General features: G+C 43.0%; 1 protein-coding gene across 1 annotated transcript; it reads left to right on the top strand.

Moving 5' to 3' along the window:
* The first annotated feature begins 6588 nt into the window (after positions 1-6588).
* Positions 6589-20304, top strand: fndc5b (fibronectin type III domain containing 5b). Its single transcript, XM_041955859.1, has 6 exons — positions 6589-6699; positions 10311-10429; positions 11860-12058; positions 16349-16438; positions 19122-19314; positions 20225-20304. Exons 1-5 carry the CDS (start codon positions 6624-6626, stop codon positions 19259-19261), a joined length of 624 nt encoding a protein of 207 aa, XP_041811793.1. The 5' UTR covers positions 6589-6623; the 3' UTR covers positions 19262-19314; positions 20225-20304.
* Positions 20305-22038: the final 1734 nt, after the last annotated feature.

The raw sequence follows: 22038 nt of genomic DNA, 5'->3' as shown, positions 1-22038 counted from the left end.
AGGGAAAGGTTAATAAAACTCAATCTAAATATCTTCTAATGTACTGCTTTGATCTACTATAGAGACTATGTACAGATGGATGCACTGGAAGGATACAGCGGCTCATCTAAAATAGCTCCAAAAATCAATTCACAATTGTGTAGACAGTATTTTACGTTTTATGCAGCGTTACAACATTTTGGAGTCGGGGCTACAGCCTTTTTGTTTGAGATTTGAGATTTGTTTTGGGTTTCCATTAAGGCTACACAGCTTTGCCGGTGACTTAATCCATTGGGAACATGGACAGGTGTTCACCCATATGAGTCGCACTGAAAACAGAGGATGTTAAACCTCTTGAGAAACTGTCGGCAGTGTCCTCGTGCAAGAAAATGACCTATCTGTTGCTGGAAAGTAGGGTGCTTTGGTCCCACCAGGATCCAGTTCAAAATTGTCCATTTACTGAGAATCAGTAGCATGAGTGTGGTTAATGATATATTGGCAACACATGCCATTCAGTTATGGTTGCAGCAGCCCTCCTCCAGCTCCCTCCATACTATACGTATGTTCGTACAATTTTCTGTCTCCTTTCAGCTCTGTTTTGGTCTCCACCAGCTCCCGCGGCAAACGTCTGTCTCCTTAGCTGTTAAATGTTCCACGATGTTCACGAGCTTCACGTCCAAGAGCTGCCTGCCACAGCTACAAACGAGCTTGAGAGCACTGAGAGTGTACAAAATCAATGAAAGTTGCTAAAAAGATGAGCTGAAAGGCGCTCAGCTCCGGAGATCAGAAAGGAAGTGCAGTCAGGTGATAGCCGTCACTATTACTGACACCTGATGGGGGTTGATGGGTGCAGCTTTAAGCAATTAAACGAATTAACACTAAAAACCTGCACGTACTTTTTTTCTATTTCACAATTAATCAAAAAGTAGTAATGGGAACTAACTCCATGGCTTTGCTGCCCTTTTCTACCTGTCAGTGTGTATGTTTCATGAGAGGAGGCCGGAAACATTTCCTCAAGCTCACATTGGATCATTGTAGGCTGGGACGACTCTTCTTTCACGTCTTTCTTTCTGCGGTTAGCCTCTCCATGCAGGCAGCATCATTACTGACATTAGCTGCACTGCTTGCTGTTTGTGCATTTTTAATGTGCCTGCATCACCTTGTTAAGCCATCCATCATTATACGCCTGGAGCACAATTAACTGCACAATTTAACCGTAGACTCAGCAATGATTGTTAAAACTATACTCTTTCCTGTCGCAATTTTTTTTTTAACTGATGTTTTTTTCCTTTCTGTGCCTCCATGTTCAACCTACTGCCTTATCAAGATGAAAATGTTTTACAGTGTACGCGCTGCTCACCTGCAGTAATGCACAGTGGACAGATGAGAAAGGTGAATCGCTTTAGTCCCGTGAGATCGGCCTTAAAATTGAATTGTAGCTCCAAGGACAAATGGGCCAAATATTCATGAATGAGAGGTGATGTGGTGATGTCAGCAGCTCTTTGGTGGAGCACTGTTTTAGGATGGCAGCACGCATGAGAGTGTGCACGAGAGTGTGCACGAGAGTGTGTGTGTGTCCGTGTGTGTGACATTGCCACTATGCTGAGTTGAATGGGTTCAGCTGGCATCAGGGGGACTTCAGTAAGTTAATGGGCTGAAACTCATTTTATTATCTCTATATCACACTCTTGACACTTTTCTTTGACTTTTCCTCCTCTTCACCTCTTCCAACATCATTCCCTTTGCTGGATTCACTGTGGAGAGCAGAGTCCTGTCCTTCTTTCTCCCCCTGTCTGCCCCCACTTCTCTACTATTCAAATTTTTTTCTGCGCAGTTTCTACTATCATTTCTCAACTCATTTCACCCAAGGACCTCCTTCATCTTCATTTGCATGACTCGACCATAAATATTCTCCTGCCCAACACACACTCGCACAAACATACAGTGTAATTAAACGGTTCCAGGGGCAGTTTGGGGGTTAGCTGTGAGAGGAGGCGAGGAGAAAGTGAGCGATAACGGCACTTCAAAGCCGCTGCTCATTCCCCTGCAGCCTCAGAAGGATTAAGGCCACTTCAGGCCTGTTTGTACGCCATCAGCTCCCCTTCACTTCCAGCACAGAAAGCTCTGTGGGCCAAACGTCTCCAGTGGAAAACAACCCATCAAGCAGAATAAGTGGTCACCAAAAACTCACATAAGCAATGGGAATCTTTTATAATTAGGACCACTGAAGTATGTGATGTATTGATTCGTCCAATTTGAGGTTTATGTGTTTTTTTCTGTAATCTGCTCAAGTTGTATTTTCAGCTGAAAAATGCTTTTGTTTGGAAGCAAATTAACCAGCGGGCTAATCCACCAAAGCAATTATTGTTATTGTGAACATGTGACAATGAGCTCCGAGAGTATACATTGTTGAGAAACAAAACTGAATCAGAAACTTTGAGATAATGATATTTTAAGATAATGAGATCTAAAATGATGTTTTTTAAAAGTCTCTCCAGGGCTTTTAACTGCACCTCCTGGTCTACATGGAGTTTGATGGTGATGATGGAGCTGATATGTCAATAATCATTTTCCTTTGTAAGCATATCAGTTGCTGCATGCTGGTGAATGTCACTTAGTTTGCAGCCTTTTTGTTGTTTTTCCAATTCCTTTTACGTCAAACCATTATTTTAGTTCGAATTCCAGAGCTAATATTTATTCCTGCTGCGAGTACAAACTTAAATATCCAATTTTGTGATGTATTTTGTTTTGTGTCACATGCTTTAAGTGATAAACAATTCATAAAACATCAGTAATGATACTGATAGCTGTGATTTAAACATGTCCACTGATAGTGAGCACCATTTCAACATTAAGTCAAGTTCTCAACTAGTGCTGCCAATATGTCCTCCAGATGAGTCCAGAAAGCAGCACCAGCCCAAAAATCACCTGGAGATACATCATGACCACCATACAGCCACATTGAGATCATAATGTGTGTCAGTGTGACAGTGGCTCGAGGGGGGCTGCTGATGTTATCTATACCACTGTTTCTCAAGCCTGGTCCTGGAGGAACACTGCCCTGCATGTTTTAGATGTATCCCTGCTCCAGCACACCTGATTCAAATGAATGGCTCGTTATCAGGCCTCAGCAGAGCCCAGTAACGAGCTGAGCATTTGAATCAGGTGTGTTGGAGCACAGAAACATCTAAAACATGCAGGGCAGCTGGTGCAAAATCCCTCTTTATTTAAATTTGGTGGGGGCTAACCCTTTAAAATTGAAATCAGAGGCGAGAAGAGACGTTTGTCTACAAAAAGATCCAAAAATTATGTGTCTCCTATTCACTGTTTTAGAAAAAAATTTCAGGCAATTTCTCACTGGCTCTATCACTCTAAGTGATGATGTCATCCACTCTAGGGGAAGAAATTCTGAGCATTTTTTTGAGAAACTTTATGGTCTTGAGATGGTCATAGCTCGAAAACCGTAAGAGATATCAAAATGTGCCGAGGTTCATTTTGACCCGACAAAATTATCTACGTTTTAAAGTTTGAAGAAGTCTCTAGGAAAAAGTATGGCGGAGCAGCGGACAATTGAAAAAGGCTGAAATTTGAGGAAATTTCCCCATTCATTTCTTATGGGAAATTCTTCGCAGTTTTTTGCGAATAACTTTGCAGATTATTGACGAAAGAGCTATAAAAGACATAGCACACCATTCCTGATCGAGCCGCACGTTTTGATATATAGTTTGTGACGGTTTTCTCAAAGCTGCGGGACTAGTTACGCGCTGAAATTCTGGCGGAAGATGATAACAATACAGCCTCTTGAGCTATAGAGGCGAGTGGCTCTTGCGTGCCACTAATAATTCTATGACATGTCTAAGGCCATTTGGTTATTTTATGGCTTATCACAAAGGTGTCACAAAACATTACAATATATTATTAATGTTTGTATTTCTCCTGTATACAAACTACAATAGGTAGAATATTAGAATTTAAACTGGAAAGTACTGCAAAAATCCATTTTCGGTCACTGAAAAGCTCTCCATTATAACAGGCCTACGATCACTGATTACAGCTGACACAGTACAGGAATAATTGAGGGAACAATTAAGTGAGTTTGTGCAGAGGTCAAACAACAATCTTCCTCACCTCTTCAGTAGTTCATAAAGTGCTCCTCAGATTTCCTAACACCCACATCAAATCTGCATGTGCTCTCTCATCATCGCCCCAAATACATTAACCTCTAAAGGAAGTTCCCCAAAACATATAAATCTCTCACCATCATGGCCCATGGAAACAACAGATGAGACCAACAATAGGTGAAAAGGCAGAGTCATTTTTGCATGCTGGAGCCGCTGAAACCAGAGGTCACTGGAGGAGACTCTGCTCATCTGAACCCGAGCCGAGTGATAAAACTGTCAGCGGCGGAGCAAAGAGGTATGACTGTTGTCGTCTGGGATTGTTCTCATAACCTTCAGCTAAAGACGGTGAAGAGCGAAGAGGAGGCGAGGAAGAGAGTGGCACCTCTGTCACTTCTCATTGAAATGAGGGGGACACTAAGAGGCTTCTGTTAGGAATGTTAATCGTGTATCGATCTGTGTAATCTATGGCCAACTCTTGTCCCTGGATTCCTACGTGTGGGCGATGGACGTCATTCTTTCACACTGCAGGATGAGCAGTGGCCCTATTTTGTCCTTAATAAGGTACACATGTAATGTAGGACCCCTACTTCCTCTGTATTGACTGGACATATTGCTTCTATCTCCTTTCAATAGACCATAAAGGACACAGGACACACATTTCCCTGTTTAGATCAGGCATAAAACTTCATTTTATTGGCCATTTTTGACCCAGAGACCATAGTCCGAATATGACCCCTGTTTATACTCACAGACCACACTCAGGACTGATTTCCTGCTTCTTGTGGGTACACCCTTGTTTCTTCTTCATAAAGCAGATATTTCATGTTTTATGGAACAAATACGGGCCCAATGATTCATACATACACATACGTCAGGAATCACCGCCAAATAATGCATATTCTTTTGTAGTTTTACCGCACAACAAAGTTTGAGGGAACGCGGTTTGGTTTGACATGACCTCTTCGTTAAGGGTGTGCAACCGCTGTTGCCATGGCTACAATAATAAACACATGGTTAAGGTCATGGAAGTCCGATGTTTTGCTGATCCATCTGACTGATGCCGTTGTTTGGGAGGAGAAACCGTGGAGGACTTTTAAGTCCCTGATGGTGTCATCAGGATCGCACTCTTAATGACGAGATAGACAGGTGTTCATGTGTAAAACCAGCGGGGTGTCCCTTTTACTGACGTAACTATGATGAGAAATTTGAGGAGTCTTACAGAAACGTTTCTCCTAAAGCTTACTCCAACCTCAGTCAGCTTACAGCCACAAGACACACGATGCCGAAAGCATTTCTTGTCAGTTCATGTTTGACTTTTACTTGGTTGCCCAAATTTATGTTGTAAATAAATCGAACTGGCCAACAGAGTCAGCTGAGGGTTGCATAACTAAAACACTACAAATGCTATATTAACATTTAAGGCTTCAACTAATATTAATTTCACGATGGATTCATCTGCTGAAAATGTTTCAGTGTTCAATGATTGGTCTATGAAATGTCACAAAACAATGGAAAATGAAATCAAAATTGCTCGCAGCTCAAGGTGACGTCTTCAATTTACCTGATGAGGTCCAGAACCCAAAGACGTTGAATTTACTATCATGTAAAACTGAGAAAAGCAGCACATCTTCACATTTAGGAGGCTGCTACCAGAGAATGCTACATTCTGTTTGCATGATAAATAATTAACCAATTAGCAAAATTTGTCAAAATTGCAAGTCAAACAACTAATCAGGCAGTCAACTTATCATATTAGCACTCTTGCTGTATATTGAAACTACACCATTGAGGTGGTGATGTTACTTGAAAGGCTTGGCCAATACTTGCAGGTGTGTGGAGGTGTTTTACTCGTGTGTAGAGTTACACAGTCACGTTGTGGAGACTCACCTTCATTATAGGGACAAACCACAAGCTCCCACCATGTAAATCAATATTTTTATGGTGAGGACTTGGGTTATGGTTGGGCTCAGTCTCCAGGAAATTAATATAAGTCTGTGTGCTGTCCTCTGAAGTGATGGAAACACGACTTCGTGTGTGTGTGTGTGTGTGTGTGTGTGTGTGTGAGAGAGAGAGAGAGAGAGAGAGAGAGAGAGAGAGAGAGAGAGAGAGAGAGAGAGAGAGGGGGGAGTCATTAGCTGTGGTGGCACGTTGCACTCTGCAGCACTTGCGCACGTCTTTTACGCTCCGCTCACCTCTCCGCGTAGTAAAGCCTCTCCACGCCGCCGCTCCGTCACCAGTCTGCCGGACTGCCGCTGCTTTGAGGGCCGTCGCCGAGGCTCCTCCGGCACCGACACAAGGAACACAGTATCGACCAGCACCCCCCGCCCTCCTCCTCCTCTCCTCCTCCTCCTCCTCTCCTCCTCTGTTGCGCTTCTGCTGCAGCGTCCAAGTTCAGGTGAGCGTCGTCGCCGGCACAACAAGTCCCCTCTCCGGCACCGACCGGGATGCGTGCTCCATCCCGTTAAATGGGATGTTATAAATGGGCCGCGCAGGATGTGAAGCCTCGCTAGAAGAAGCAGGAGGATGGCTAAACCAGGCTCGTCTGCGGCGGTGCTGCTGCTCCTGCTGGGCTGCGTGTCGGTGTCCTCCGTTCATGCCGGTGAGTTTTACCACAGGTTGGCGGGTGGTCATCACGGGTAAACCCTGGCTGCTCAGGCGAGTGTTTAGTATGTTACCGCTCCACGGCTGGCGAATACGACGCCCGCGGTGCATTGGTGTGGAGCGGATCCTTTCGGAAAAGCACCTGGCGTGGCACGTTGTTATGGATGTGTCAGCATCCACATTTGCATCAGCAAGGTAAAAAACACTCATTTGTAAAGGCAAAAATGGCTGACACAAGTTAGTCTCATACTGTAGCAACACTCAGGATGACATGGTGCTTTGTAAGAGAAGTTTTTCCTCTGGTATGTTTCTGGAAATGAGAGTCATTTTCGAACAAGAAACCTCATCTTTGTTGTGCTCTGTGTTTGGTTAGGAAAGTTGATTGGTTGATTGATCCAGAGGGAAGAATACTGTGCATATGATTTAAGAGGACAAGCGTTTAAAACTCCACCAAACACCAAATAAGTGTCAGATCTGAAGCGATTACTCGATCAGTCGATGAGTCAATCATCAGAAAGAAAAAAGATCTGCAGTAATTGTGATAATGGATGAATCATTTTTAAAGAAATGAAAAGCCAAACATTCGCTGGCTCCAGCTTGTGAGGATTCACTGCAGTTCTATGTCTTATATGACAGTAAAATAAATATATTTGACTTTAGGACTGTTGATTGGACAAAACAAGACGTTTGAAGACGTCCCTTTGGCCTTGGCGGGCATTTTTCACATTTTTCTGACGTTTCATGGACTAACAGCTTTCTCAATTAATCAAGGTGATAATTAATGGATCACTGTAATCAATAATGAAAACAATTGCAGCCATAAAAGTGCGTTCCCTTGTGTGAAACATTTCAGCTTCAATATCCATCAGGGCCCTGAAGGGATATGACACAGTATTACATTACACAAGGAGGAGGTATTCCTATCCAATGCCCTACATACACCATAGATCTAATCATCACACTGTGTATCATGCATGTTGCATATAGAGCCTCATCCATCTTTCATGGCGTTGCATATTTTTAACCTGCAGCGCATACATTCAAGAAGAACATTCATCTCCAGCGATAGATCTTGGTTACATTGCGCCCCGACGATAAGCCGAGAGATGACAGGCAGTCCTTTTGAAAAGCCGAAATCCTGGCGATAAGATCATGTGGGATTTATCTCAGCCTCCGGAGATTTGATATTTGGCTTCCTGAGGCTGGAGATGAATGTAGTTTTAAGAGGGAGTTTTTGTGATTCCGCAGCTGGCTTTTAGCTCAGCAAACGGCTTAAGAATGGATGTGAATTCTTCTCTGCTATTGTGTTGTTTCTTTGTGCGAGTGCTGGAAGATACACAGCTAGTCAAACTGGGAGCCATAGCAATGCATCTCACACGGACCTGAGCACACACCATCTACTCTGCATCAACAAACACACACACAGGGCCTGTGGGAGCCGCTGACAGAGTTTGGCCCCCATCAAAAAAAAAAAAACCATTTCTCCAACACTCGGGTTTTCTCCGCTCTGCTGTGGTGATTGTGTTAGCACAGAGAAACACAGAGTACATTCCTCCTCCTGTAATACCATTATTTGACTCTCCGAACAAGTTGGAGTTCAATATTTGCAGAGTGAGACAATGTGACAATCTGATTAGCAAAAAGTGACAGCCCGCAGTTACTGCTCGTGATGTGGAGTGTAAACAGAGAGGAAGACGGAGCGGCGTGGATCACACGCACACATGCACACACACACGCTTTTAAATGGAGTTCAGAAGGTGACGCCTGGACATGGCAGCACAGAATAGCAAAGTGTTAAAGGTATATCACATGACCGTTCAGGTACACTGGGCATGAGCGTGTTTGCCTCCGGTGCATGAAGGCAGTAGTAGCATGATGAAATGCAGAATTTAACTGCACAACAGCTGCTGGCATTGACAAGGTTAGCAGCATCTGTAGTTTGTTATCCATCCGGAGTTAGCTGCTGGTAGTCAAGGTTCATACGTACGTAGAGGCTGATGTCTTTAGAATTTTTCTAGAAGAGGGTCATGTGGTAGGTGTGTGACGAATCAGGGGAGGATAAGATCCAATTAGGAGGCAAATATTGGTGTCTGCATTGTTTGCAAAAGTCTCTTTTTTCCACTTGTACAGACTACAACCTGGAGTTTTCAAACTAAAACATATTAGTGTGCATGCAGTGAAGCTGTCATTTGAACTTGAACCTTATAAAGCTGAAGGACTTGGGAAACAGTTGCCTTTTTACACATCCAGCAGATACAGAGCATTAGCATTCATTTGGAGTCGTCTTTCTGGCCAGTATTCACTCTCCTCCTGCCTCTGTTCTGCTCTCTAACATCTCCTGAGGAAAATATCTGACTCCTCAGCTGCTAAATGCGCCGCTGCGTTAACCAGCCAGTCACTTAACTTCATCTGGCTTCTGTTTGGTGCGTACAGTAACTTTTGTTCTGCTGGAAACAGCATCAGAGGACGCTGATGAGAGTGAAGCAGTGAAGCTGTGGACCAGAAAACCAAAACAATGTGCTGAAAGATACTAAAATGCTCCAGAGAGCTGAGGGGAACGCAGAGCTGGTGATAATTATCTGCGGTTTGTCACCATGAGTGACTTCACTTGTTCAGTATATGTGATCCAGTGTTGACTATTGATTATAGCTTCTTTAAGACACAATACTCACCTGCAGGTGAAGGTAAAACTAAAGGATGTGTGTGTTCTATTGTGGAAGCATATGGAAATTATACATTCAATTTCCCAGAATGCCCCTGGTGGAATAATAGCAGTGTCAGAGGAGACTTTAGGGGGGGAAAAAAACGGATTTAAATGAACTGGAATTGCCATATGTGCTTGTGCATTGAGAGTATTTATAGCGCAGAGTAGAATAAATACACAATTCGATGCTAATTCTGTGTGTGTGCGTTCTAGTGCAATGTCAAGGTCTGACTCTGACGTTGCTTTTACAAGTAAGGCTCATGGGAAATATAGCCTCGACTCTGATCATAGAAGACCTTGAGTTGGTCTCAGCTCACATAAAAACACACACACCGTCCCACTGAGCTTTCTTCCCACTCTGTGCCCCCCTCACAGTTAAGGAAGGAAGAAAGTTCAGCAAGACTGTAATTTAATCCATGAAAGTTAATCTCCCGATTAACAAACGTTGCAATGAACTCTGGGATGTGAGCTTTCTTTAGCTCCAACATTGAAATCAATTGGCGGCATGGGAGGAAATACATCCTCATGAGTCACACTTTAATGGGATGTGTGTGGGAGAAGCGAGAAGAAGGTAAAGATTGGAAAATGTGCGTGAGAGAGAAGCAGCGAGATGAAGACAGATGAGAAAGAGCCTTTTAAGGGGAAGCACCGACAGATCCGTGCATGGTTAATTAGACCTGGTATTAATGAAAGCAGCAAGATTAATTTGTAGGTGGAGAAGAGGAGAGTTCAGGGAAGCTGGGGCAAGAGAGGAATGAGAGAGCGATGGAGGGGGGTAGATGTGTGTGTTCAGGTCTGCATTGTAGCATCTATTGTATGTATTACAAGGTGTAACGACAGAATATTCATGACCTGTCTCTTCTAATTTGTTCCATGTGGCCATGTTGAATGTGCATGCGTGTCAGACACCCTGCTGTCAGCTCCGCTCAATGTGACCATCAGAGAGATTGAGGTCAACTCCGCCGTGGTCACGTGGGAGATCTTGGAGGGGGACCCCGTCATTGGATTCGCCATCACCCAACAGGTACCTTTTGCAAAAACTTTGGATATACTTTCAGAGTTGTTCAAACTGTGAGGTGAGAGAGAAGCTGAAAAGAGACGGGTGAGTGAGTGAGTGCACAGACGACAGGAAGTTAGCTGTAGTTTGGTGCGCTGACTTGGTCCACTCACCAACACCGTCAGCTGCAGCACCAGCAGCAGCCGTGGCTGTGACACACAGCTCGCTAGCTTCCTTCTGAACTGAGCACATAGATCTGATACATGTACATACATGCATATTTTTAGATTCAGTGTGATGAACACTTTCTGACAATATATCAATATTTACATTCATTCCTACTAAAAGACAATAAATCTGCTTGGAAATCATCGAGGTGAGATGCTGCAGAACTTGCCTGAGAAGTTTTCCTAATAGTTTTAGTATATAAAACCATACATTCAATGCAAAAAGGAACTGCTAATAGACGATCGGCTAATGGCGTCATTTGCCTCCATCCCTCAAAGTGTTATAGGAACTGTTGTTCCAAAACGTAAAGCATCATTATCCGCAAATATAAATAAGACAAAGAATAATAATAATAGGAGTGACAGTTTTTCATGTTGCATTATGTCTCTATTTTGTCCATTAAAGTCAATTTCTTGCCACCAAATCATCGTGGATTGTTGTCAGATGGGCATTTAGTCTGTGTGCTTTTTTTAATAGGCTGAGAAATTCCCTTCTTTAATTGCCTGGTAAATAAAAAAAAAAAGCCCCTAAGGAGCCTGACTCTTGATCTACAGTAGCAGGAACCAATTGACCTGAGCAAGCAGTCCTTGCTGGATAATAATATACATTTCAAGAGGAGCGTACGTGACCAGAGAAACACTCTGTTTCTTTAAGCTTAATTACACTGCAGGAAAGCTCCCCGGAGGCTTTATTTCAGCTTGTTCCCAGCTGTTAACCAAGAGATATGTGTACCGTATCAGCCCTAAATAGAGGCTAATTTGTTGAATTTTCACAAGACACTGTCAGTGGGAAAATCTAACTTTGCCACCAGAAATCTGCATTTGATAAACTATGCATCCAAGCAATTTTTGGAAACAAGTAGAAAACTTTGCCTTGAGGGAGCAGGGCGAAGCTGAACCGCTGACTTCAGTTGTAGTGATACAGGGTTTTGATTGTGACTTTGTGCCAATATTATCTTGAAATGTGAACTTACAAGTAGTAGGTGGTCTCTCTAGAAGTTTGCTCTTGGCATGTTGGAAACACCTCAGAAACATCAAGAATCAAAATCCACTCTAATCTGTGCCTACAAAATACCAGACGGTGGGCTGATGCACCAGTTTAACCCTGACCGGTGACACCTCTGCTGAGGTGCTGCCAAAGAAATGAGAGTTTCCCTGCAGGGATCAGTAAAGTATCATATTACATCGAGCCTCCTGGCCTCTGCTCTTCTGTTCCTCACTCGTCTGCAGAAGAAGGACGTGCGCATGCTGAGGTTCATCCAGGAAGTGAACACCACCACGCGCTCCTGTGCGCTGTGGGATCTGGACGAGGACACCGAGTACATCGTCCACGTGCAGAGCATCAGCATGGGAGGCAGCAGCCCCCCCAGTGAGCCCGTCCTCTTCAGAACGCCCAAAGAGTCAGAGAAGATGGCATCCAAGAGTCCAGGTGAGGACGAGAACAGTATGTTCAATTTTTATTTGGTGTCTAGGAATATCTGTTGTAGCAAATCCACATAAATTTGAGTGTAAAATTAATTTTAAAAATACAATTCACAGCACAAACATTCTCTATTTTGTTTTAACTTACTGAAAGGGATACTGGTGCTTAATATGCAGCTCATTTGTCCCCAGCTCTATCTTCACTTACTGTTCCTGGAAGCTCAGTAATGCAAACTACTCTGATCAGAGTCCTCTTGCTTCCATGGGAACATAACATCAGTGCAAAAACTCTGAAAGCAGGGCTGCCCAAAAATGTAAAATTCATTTCAAAGGTTATAATATGAAACACTTTTTATTCCATTTTATTTTTGTGAGGTAAAGATGCTGTTTAAATATGTAGGATCCCCAATTATTTTTCTTAATCTGAGCACAGCGGACAGAGTGACGCTTTGCACAGGAACACAGTCGATTAAGGGAACGTGGGATCATAGTATCATTTTGCATCTTAACAAACGATTAATAGGTGTTTGTTTTTGTGTGGCCCGCCATTAAGTTTTAGTTTTGGCCCTCCGAGGGAAAAAGCTTTGCAAAACCTCACGCATTTTTTTTTTAAATTGTCAATAGCCAAAAGCGATGATGAGCCTGCCGTGAGCCTGGCAGAATGACAGTGTGAGTTTTCACTTCTGCACAGCACATGCTGCAAGCACACACACACACACAGGTAGGTAAATAATTAAAATTCAGTACAAGAGCTGCTCTTACTGTCCCTTGCTGACACACATAAATCTACATGCACAAATTCACACATACATCTGCACATGCAGGTACGTGCATACATGTGTTTTAATAGCAGCCTTTAGCCAGAGGCAGTAACACAGCAGAGTGCTAATGTTCTGTTTCACAACAAAATGGTTATTTGACAACTTAATCTAAATACAATGCAGAAATTGCTGTCTGTGTGAGAGCCCCTCCCCATCTCCCATACAATGCATTGTTCTAATTCTCAAATGCAGAGGCTGCTGTTATCTGGAGCAGCTTGCAGTACTTCCAATTTTATCATGTCCGACCCAGTTAAAGTGCCGAGAGCGGCTGCTTCTGAGGGACGCAGCAAATGCTAAATGCTCGTCAGCAGCAAGGCAGCAAGGTGATAAGAGAGGAAAGGGGGACATTAGGGAGCAGTGTATTCCCAGGAAACACCCCCGTGTGGGAGCTTGGCGAGGTCCCTGTGAGGAGGAAAGTGTTCGAGTGTGATATACACGCATTTATTCTCTTTTGCAGCTGTTATGCAACATTCCAGGCAAACCTTTTCCAGGGAATGGGATTTTTTCTCTAACTGACCACCCGTCTGTTCCTTCACTTGTTAAGCTTTCCAGTTTTCAGTGGCACCATTAAATTTGAATTCCTGGCAATGTTGGTTTTTCATGGTCTTTCATTTCATTCAGCGGTCGGCAAACGTTGGCTTCTTATTTCTAGTGTCGATTTTGTCGCTGAAATGGCCACTGTAGCCGTAAGGTTTTATCTGCTGCAGCTAGCCTGCTAATGAACATTAGCCTTAAAACAAGAACTGTGTAAAAGGAGCCTCATATATGTGCTTGATGGCCACATGGCACCATGCTGAAACACTGAGACTAAAGCTGCATGTCCCAGGCAAAAAGTCTGCAGTCTCACCAGCTGATGATCCATGGAAATAAACAGAAAACATCCATCTTGTATTGCAGTCTAGAGCTAGTTAGCCGTAGCATCACCCTATTTGGCTGCCAATCTTTGTTCCGTTTTTCAAACTGTATGTTTGATCCACAACCATTTCCTCTTGTGTTTTGATTCAGGAAATGAGTCGTATTAAACAGAACTGGGTTTGCATTGCTGTAATAACTCATCAGATAAAAAAAACTAAACAAATTAATTAATTTAATTAATTAATCACAAATTAAAGGACATCAGTAGAAAAAAGTGACAGTACACATCGATCAGCACTACATTTGGAGATTTTATTTGAGAAAAGTAAAAATATTTCTCACTTTTGCTTCGGTGTGTGTTGAAAAAAGAAAAGAAGATTTTAAAACAGTTTTATCTGTTATGTTTATTGTTGCGTGTTGTGTGTGTGTTTAGCGGGATCTCGATGTTGAGGGGCTGACTCGTGTTGTTTGCTACTACTTTGACGGAAGCGTGTGTGTGTGTGTGTGTGCGTGTGTGTGTGTGTTTATGGAAGCATTCATTAGCTGTCCTGATTAAATCTCTCAGCCATTACTGCTCTCCTCCCCTTCTAAGCAGGTATTAATCAGCCTGACACCACTTAGTATCTGCAGGCGCAATGCAACACCGCACACAACCAGCCAGTTTCTGTCTGTCTGTTTATCTTTATATCTGCCTGTATCTCTGTCTGTTTCTGTCTGAAGCTTGTATCCAATAACAGACAAATACTGCAAAATGCACCCTGAACGCACTCACGTTCGCGTAATGTTGTGAAATCTTTGGTGGCTGCTGTTGAGGCACCACGTTTTAATGTCGGTCATTACATTATACAAGGAGCTGCAAAATCTGCAGTTTTGTAAATCAATCTTTTACAGCAGTAAAACGTTACAGAGCCTCCGAACTGTCGGAACTGTTTCAACCTTTAATTTATCTCTGACAGTGGTGCAGCAGCAGCCTGCTGCACAGCTACACACATTATCCCAGTACAAGCACACCGTCCTGTTCTCCCCTGTACTGCTGCTGTTTCCTAAACAAAAGCTTTGAGTGGGGAATGGTGGAAGCATGTAGGACTACACGCGTGAATGAGACTTACTGAATTACTAGATTCTCTTATGGCGGTTTTATGGCTCTCGATAGAACAAAGAGTTATGATCCTGACCACACTGTATATACTCTTGTGAAAAGAAGTAGTTGACCTCATGTACTGGCACCTGTTGTTAGCCTCAGGTTTGACACATGCGTCAACAGGATCACATAATTATAACCAGGTTAAAGCTACTTTGGCTATAACAGCATGGCTAGTGGTTAAGGCAAATAAACTAGACGTAAACTTGACTATCAGAGACAGCTCATCAGTTATAATGTAGACCTCAGCTTCCAGCTTCACGTCATACCAAACACAAACTTATCGCATTCGTAGAACAGTCCATCAGAGGTCTGCCCTCACAACAGAAACATTTAATCAGCCATTACCAACTTCATAAGAGCGCACCACCCCGCTGTCAAGCCTGAGGCCTCTGCTTCAGCTCAGAGGGATCACCATGGCAACAAGAGACCCGAGAGCGAGCCGGACCACAGAAGCACCGTCGTCCTCGACTCATCCAGATACGGAAGCAGGACGGTGGCCACACCCAGGAATAGTCAACCCCGCCTATAGAGAGCCGAAGGGGTGGCATCTGCTCAACTAGCTTCTGTAACACAGATCAGTCTCTGCAGCTCAGCATTTGTCATTGGCCTATCTGAAAAAAAGACTTGATAATAACTTAGATTAACTGACATGATATCCACTACAGCAGTTGCTATAAGAAACTGAAACCTTTGTTGTTCCAATGATGTGTTACTGGCTGGTTGGTTTTGCTGTGGCCTTGATGCTGAGTCAACTTTTAAACCTTCTTTCCTGGTGATGTATGTGAGAATTATCTGCAGTTTCCCATCAAGTGTGCCAGTCGTAATTAATGCACCATGGAGCTATGAAAGGACTACTTTCAGGCTGAATGAATAACAGTATTCATGTTTCATCACTCATCAAGCGTAATGAAAAAGAATACCATCTGATATTATTAGAATTGTTAGTTATAACTTCAAGGCCGGCCCCCTTCAAGCTGAGGGTTCAGGAGACTCCCTCCACACAGACAGTGACAGTGACGTCACAGTGTAACCTATGCCAGGGAAATCACCGCCCGGCTGGAAGAGGGAGCCAGTTTGACCGGGGGGAATGTTGGGTAGCACGAGGCCTGTTTTTGGCAACAGAGAGTGCGAGGTCTTAGTCCAGACTGTGTGCAAACCTTTAACCCTGTGATTGGTGTTACGCTGCAGCTGCCAGAGTCCCGTCAGCAAGAGAAACATGGTGAGTGACTGGGTTGGGATCCAGCTTTCTCTCTCTCTGTAGACCTCTGCTCTCACTTAGCTTTAATTGCACTGACCAGAGTGGAGAATTTACACCAGGCCCCCTCATTGCTCTCCAGTCGCCCTGTTTTATTCTTTTGTCTTTCCCTACAGAGGTTCGGAGTGATGGCAATTTCACATCTTGTCTCTGGAACAGTGAACCACAGTGTTCTCAGTAGCACTTTGTTGACTCTGTGTCTGTATGTGTGTGTGTTTCCAGATGAGGTGACGATGGAGGAGGTTGGTCAGGCCGCCCAGCTGAGGGCTGGAGAACTCATCATCATTGTAGTGGTGCTCATCATGTGGGCAGGTAATATCCCTCTTCAGCAGAGCACATTTGTCACTGCAGACCATAGTCCCATGTCTTTGGGGCAAATAAGCTGTCTGACTGAGGTCAGACGAGAGGAACGCGCTGGTGGTGGTCCCATCTCTCTGCGATGGCTATTTTGTGCCCTGCAGTGCTGTAGGGATGATGTGATGCCAGCCAAAAGACCTTTTTTGTGATCGGAACACATCAGATCCAGGTTTAAATTCCAAGCACCCCAAAATGCCTTAAACATTTTATGCGTTAGAAACCAAACTTCCTCTTAGCTGGTGAACAGTGTACACTCCCATCATCATCAAACCTGTAAAGAAACAGCATGCTCACATCCCCATAACACAGACTGAGGTATTTCACTAAAAACCATCAACCAAACTGTCCTTGTGGGGACCATGATTGTCTGTGCAAAATTGAAGTTCCTCTCCTGGCATTGATTAAACCCCTAAAACTGTATCTCTGTTCATCTAAATGACATATTTAGGAGTTCTTTTTAAATGACAAAAATCCTTTCATGCCTTACTTTGACTTAGATGGAACACCTTTGCCTTTAGCATCAGCTTCATCTTTGACCCTGCTCATCAAACACACAAACCTTTGAATAATGTTTGCTAAAACGTTTGTCATCAACGTCCTCAAGCCCCATATCAACGCCTGACTTCTCTCCTGATGCCCCTCGTTTCACCGTAGCTTCATCCTGCAAATTGGCAGCACTGGTTAATGTGACGTGTGAAACCCTGGCTGCCTGAATCCCTGTCATAGGTCCACTGCACTGACTGCTTATTTTGCTCATGACATGTCCTGTATTATATAAAAACAGCATATGGACGTGTTAACACGGTTAAAAACTCCACTTTCATTGCAGAGGGTCTTTAAATTAGAATCAGATAAAACCCCTTGTTTATTCGCATAAACTAAAGAAACATCTGACAGCTTTTACTTTTAACTGGCGGCAAAAACTCTGACTCACACATTATAATAAGAACATGTTGATGTCAGCAAAGAAGATCATTCATCCAACATTCAGCCAGCTTTCTCTTACAGTTTGGATCATTTGGCCAGAAGCTGCTGCTCAGTCAGAGAGGGAGAACTGATTGACTTTCTGTTAAAAAGTCTACTTTTTTGCGAATGGACTGTAAAATCCATGAAAATTCGCATTCTGTTAACAGAATTGTTCCAATATAAGGAATATTAATAAAGATACTCAATTCCAGGGTATCCAAACTTCAACTAAACTGAGTGCGGCCACTTGTGAAGTCACATTTCCACCATCACAACATACAATAAACTGTTTTAGAACAGTTTTAAAACTGCAAGAGTATGGCTGCTTCTTATTTAAGCCTCTGTTGATTAGCTCTGTGTTGTACTTATCCTTTTGTGCATCTCAGCACTGTTTTACAGATGCACACAGCTATAAATATTCCTTCCTAACCCACTTCACCAAGTGTAATGAGATACAAATATGGCCCAAATACAGTATATGGCATATACAGTAACAACAAGATCTCCCCCTCGCCAATTACCCACGAGAGGCTGCGAGAGACAGAGGGAGAGTCAAAGAGAGTTGGGAAGGGAGCTGTGAGAGAGGAGAGTGAAAAACTGAGCAGTCGAGTCTGGAGAAGAGGAAAAATGGAGGGCAGCATGGTGAAAAAAAGGGAAGGAGGGGAATTGTGTTTTTCAGCTTTTAATTGGGCCTGTGGGGCGTGCTGGGGGATATCACAGTCAGATATCCCATCTTGCCCTTTGGTATTGCAGTGATCAGGCTGACATCAGCAGAACAAGTAAGACTGAAGCTCGCTCACGCCGGATTCCCCCTGCCTTAACCCTGCACACGCTCCTCCACCGTCATAAATTATTCTCTTTCCTCTTTCTCGTGCTCGTTCTCCGTCTCCATCTCTGTGTCGGCCTCCTCTGCCATGTTTTTAATCTTCCTGACCGAAGGCAGGCTCATGGCCATCTTATCAAGTTCATATCTCCATCTGCATGTTTCAGCGTTCATGTCTGCGTTTCTCTCACTTCAATTTGGTCGGCTTCATTGGCATATTAAAAAACTGAATAGAGATAAATTACTCTGACACGTCATTTCCTCCATCTCTAATTGACAGACATGTTTTGTGTATTTGTGTTATAAGGTGTATAGAGCTAGAAAAAAATTAAACAACTGAACAAGTACAATAAAAAATATGGTATAATAGAGGGCTGGATATAGACATAGATATTTCCTTTTGGCTTAATTCAGGTCATGGTGATGCAATTTTAGAATCCTCTGACAAGCTTGATTGCAATTCTGCAGTGTTTCCAATGTGGGCTTTTGGTCATATCACATTGTCATCATCATGGTGGTTTGCTCAGTTGTCATGAGACTCTAGATCTCCAAACATATTTTCAGCATTTTAAAAGTTAAGATTGAATTTGAAAATATGTGATTAATGCAGGCAGGGTAGAGCTAAGGAGCTTCCATGTAGCCCTTTTATAATCCTTAAAGAAATAGTTCGACATTTTTGGAAAATAGCGTACTCTCAGCAAGAAACTGAATAAGCATACATTTAAATGATTTTTGTCTGGCTAGAGTGTAAAAATAATGTTGTAAATTATTGGCCTCAAAATGGAGGAGAGATAAATAAATCAAAGGAAAAAGTATTTTAAATAATTACCATGTCCATTTGTCTCCCAGGGGTGATCGCCCTGTTTTGTCGTCAGTATGACATCATCAAAGATAACGAGCCCAACAACAACAAGGACAAAGCCAAGAACTCCTCAGAGTGCAGTACTCCAGAGCACCCACAGGGGGGGCTACTGCGCAGCAACGTCTAAGACCAGCCCTGCATAGCCTTGTGCAATAACCAACCCCTCGAACCTCAGGACAGGTGAGCAGGTCGGTCAAAGCTTCGGATTTCTAAACACGCTGAAGTGTTGCATGGCAGAGCAATTAGCGACATCTAAACCAAAACGCCAGAGTAACAGCGTAAGAAATGAACTAAACTGTGTTTTTATCTGCGGTAATCTGAACTGCAAATGTTAGCATGTCCAGCTAACAAGCTTACTATCTACAGAAGTAACCTAATGTCACTTTTAGTGCAAAGCAGCATATCATTATGTTATTTTTAGGGGTAAGAGGTTATCCGGACTGATATGGATGCTCCCACTGTATGGGAGCCAAGATGCGACTAGAGTTCAGAGTGACGAGTCCCTCCATGTCTTCTCCATGTCAGGTGCATGCTTTAGCCTGAGCACTGAGCCATGATATCGTGTATGTACAACCACGAAGCGCATGTGTAAAACCTTTTCATGGGCTTGTCGTTATAAATGAGTCAGCTGGAGACATTAATGAGTCAGTTTGAGAAAGAATTTCCAGATAATTAGGTCGCTATCTACAGCTGATGCAATTTACTAGCAACAGTAACAGCTATTTTGTCATCCTCGCCCGCTTTGTTTTGTTTGCCTCTGTCTCAAATCAAGGACCAATTGTTATAGAATGACTAGTAAATCTGCCACCGTTATCATTGTATCTTTAAGCTTAAAATGGAAAGCTGAACAGATATGCTGTACAAACAGTAGCTATGTGGGATGAGCTTTGCCGAATGGTCAATTAGGAATAAGAGGAACAGAAAGAAAAAGTGTCACCTCAAAAACAGAACTTTGTCAATATCACAAAGCAAACACTATCATGACTATCGGTTTTTGACCTCTAAGTACTTTTTCCTTCCAGCCCTCACAATATCTGAACAGTTACCATTGTTTGTCTCTCATCAAGCAGAGTAAATTTGTTTCTTCCAGACCCTGAGACCAACAGAAAGCCATTCTCAGTCACCACCGCACTGAGGACCTGATAAACCATTACATAAACTTTTCTCTGCACAATGAAGAACTCTTCAAAAATAACGGACATCAATCTGAACTTACAGAAAGGCTGCAAACAGCCAGACGGGACACAGACGAGGACTAAACCACATCCACCTTTGTTGTGACCAGAACTGGACTGTAAGCCTGCTCTGAGTGGACAGCCGACAAAGACTCAAGATACGGAATGGCTGTCGGAGAAGACGTCATTTCTCGACAAGAACCGCTTGATTCAAACGCTCTGGTTGCTCTTCATCAGTGGAATCGAATCCCAGGAGCGGATCATCTAACATGAATGTCTGAGTGTTTTTTGTTTTTTTTTTTGACTTCAGGTTTGTATCACTGGTCAGAGGTGGCAGAAATGTAGGCTGCCTCGCAGGAAATGCTGGTCCTTCAGGTCCAGGTATCAGTTAGCACACAAAACAAGCTAAGCTCTGTTTTAAACCAAGGACTTTCTCTTTTTCTATGTCTCCATCCACATCCCCTCCTTTCTGTCTTTATTACAGCCCTTTGTGCACTGTAGCAGCTCATCCCTCTCCCTGTCTGTCTGTGTCGGTGTCTCTCTAATAATAACATTGCCGTTTGGTGCTCCTCCTATTGTGATTGTTTGAGCCCTCGCAATCCCAATCTTGAGTGCGGTATCATTTTGTTATTGGGTCAGAAATATAGCACATTGAGTCTTGTCTCCTGCCTTTCTCTCTCTCTCCGTGTCATCAGTTAAATGATGCATCTGCCCCCACCGAACTGGAAGCTTAATGGCCTTGTCAGTTCGGGGATAAAATCTGACGCATTTTTTAACAGTTCCTCATATTTCTCTTATAAGAGTTGCATGATGCTGTGTGAACACAGCCATGATTCAGACAAAGTTCAAGGATTGATTGGACGTGCAGTCTCACTTCAAATCCAAATTTTATAACTTTGAAGTCTGGAAGTTAACTTCGGTGTCTAACTTTTAAAAGACTGCCATGGCTGGAAAATGACTGATTTAGCTTCAAATTGAGGTTTGTTGTTCATCATATGCTGCCTGTGGTCTGCAACAGGGTGTGCAGGGAATAAGGATGGAGATATGCAGGGCATTATTCCTAATGAAACGTATACGCTGGGCAAAGTTTGGCTGGGCTTCCTCTCTGGTTTGGCTGGAGACCAGCAGCCATGGCAGACTGCAGAAGCACACAGATGATCCCTTCAGCTGTGATGCTCGCCATCGCACCAACGTATCCTTACTACTTTCATTGGTACTGAAATATGGAATGAATCAGTAAGTTTGACAGAAAATAAATTGGTGACAGTTTTCGATCATTATTTCAGTCATTTAAACAGTCCAAACAATAACGATACCAAGCATCCTGCTTTCGTAAAAACTCACAGGTTCACCAAACGTGTATTAATCCACAGCTGAAAATAGTCCCCAGCGAATGCATTATTTACTCCTGTTTAAATAACATTTGTTAATAACTACAGTGCCCAGCTGTTTTAGGAAGTCACTAAGCTTTTAAGACAGATTAAATATTTGTGAGCCATTTTAAAAGATTTACATCTTCAGTAGGAACAAATGGGCTTAGGGCTGAGTGCCCCAGACAGGTTAGGGAAGTAGGAAATTATTCAGAGACAGGCTTAAACATTGCTGGGTTTGGTCTTTTCATTGGATTTGTTGACTAGAAGAAAAATCTAGAATAACGGCAGCCTCATCCTTAAACACAGAAATGGGTAGTTTAATGAATAAGGAAAATCATTGCTATTTACAGCCCTAG

The sequence above is a fragment of the Chelmon rostratus genome, chromosome 16, assembly GCF_017976325.1.
Source record: "Chelmon rostratus isolate fCheRos1 chromosome 16, fCheRos1.pri, whole genome shotgun sequence".
Lineage (NCBI taxonomy): Eukaryota > Metazoa > Chordata > Actinopteri > Chaetodontiformes > Chaetodontidae > Chelmon > Chelmon rostratus.
This window is presented reverse-complemented; position numbering and strand designations above follow the sequence as displayed.

Excerpts from the sequence above, each read along its gene's own strand:
- fndc5b (XM_041955859.1), top strand. The coding sequence starts at position 6,624 with ATGGCTAAACCAGGCTCGTCTGCGGCGGTGCTGCTGCTCCTGCTGGGC. Across the intron at positions 10,430-11,859 it reads GATTCGCCATCACCCAACAG|AAGAAGGACGTGCGCATGCT; the intron begins GTACCTTTTGCA and ends ACTCGTCTGCAG. Across the intron at positions 16,439-19,121 it reads GGTGCTCATCATGTGGGCAG|GGGTGATCGCCCTGTTTTGT; the intron begins GTAATATCCCTC and ends TTTGTCTCCCAG.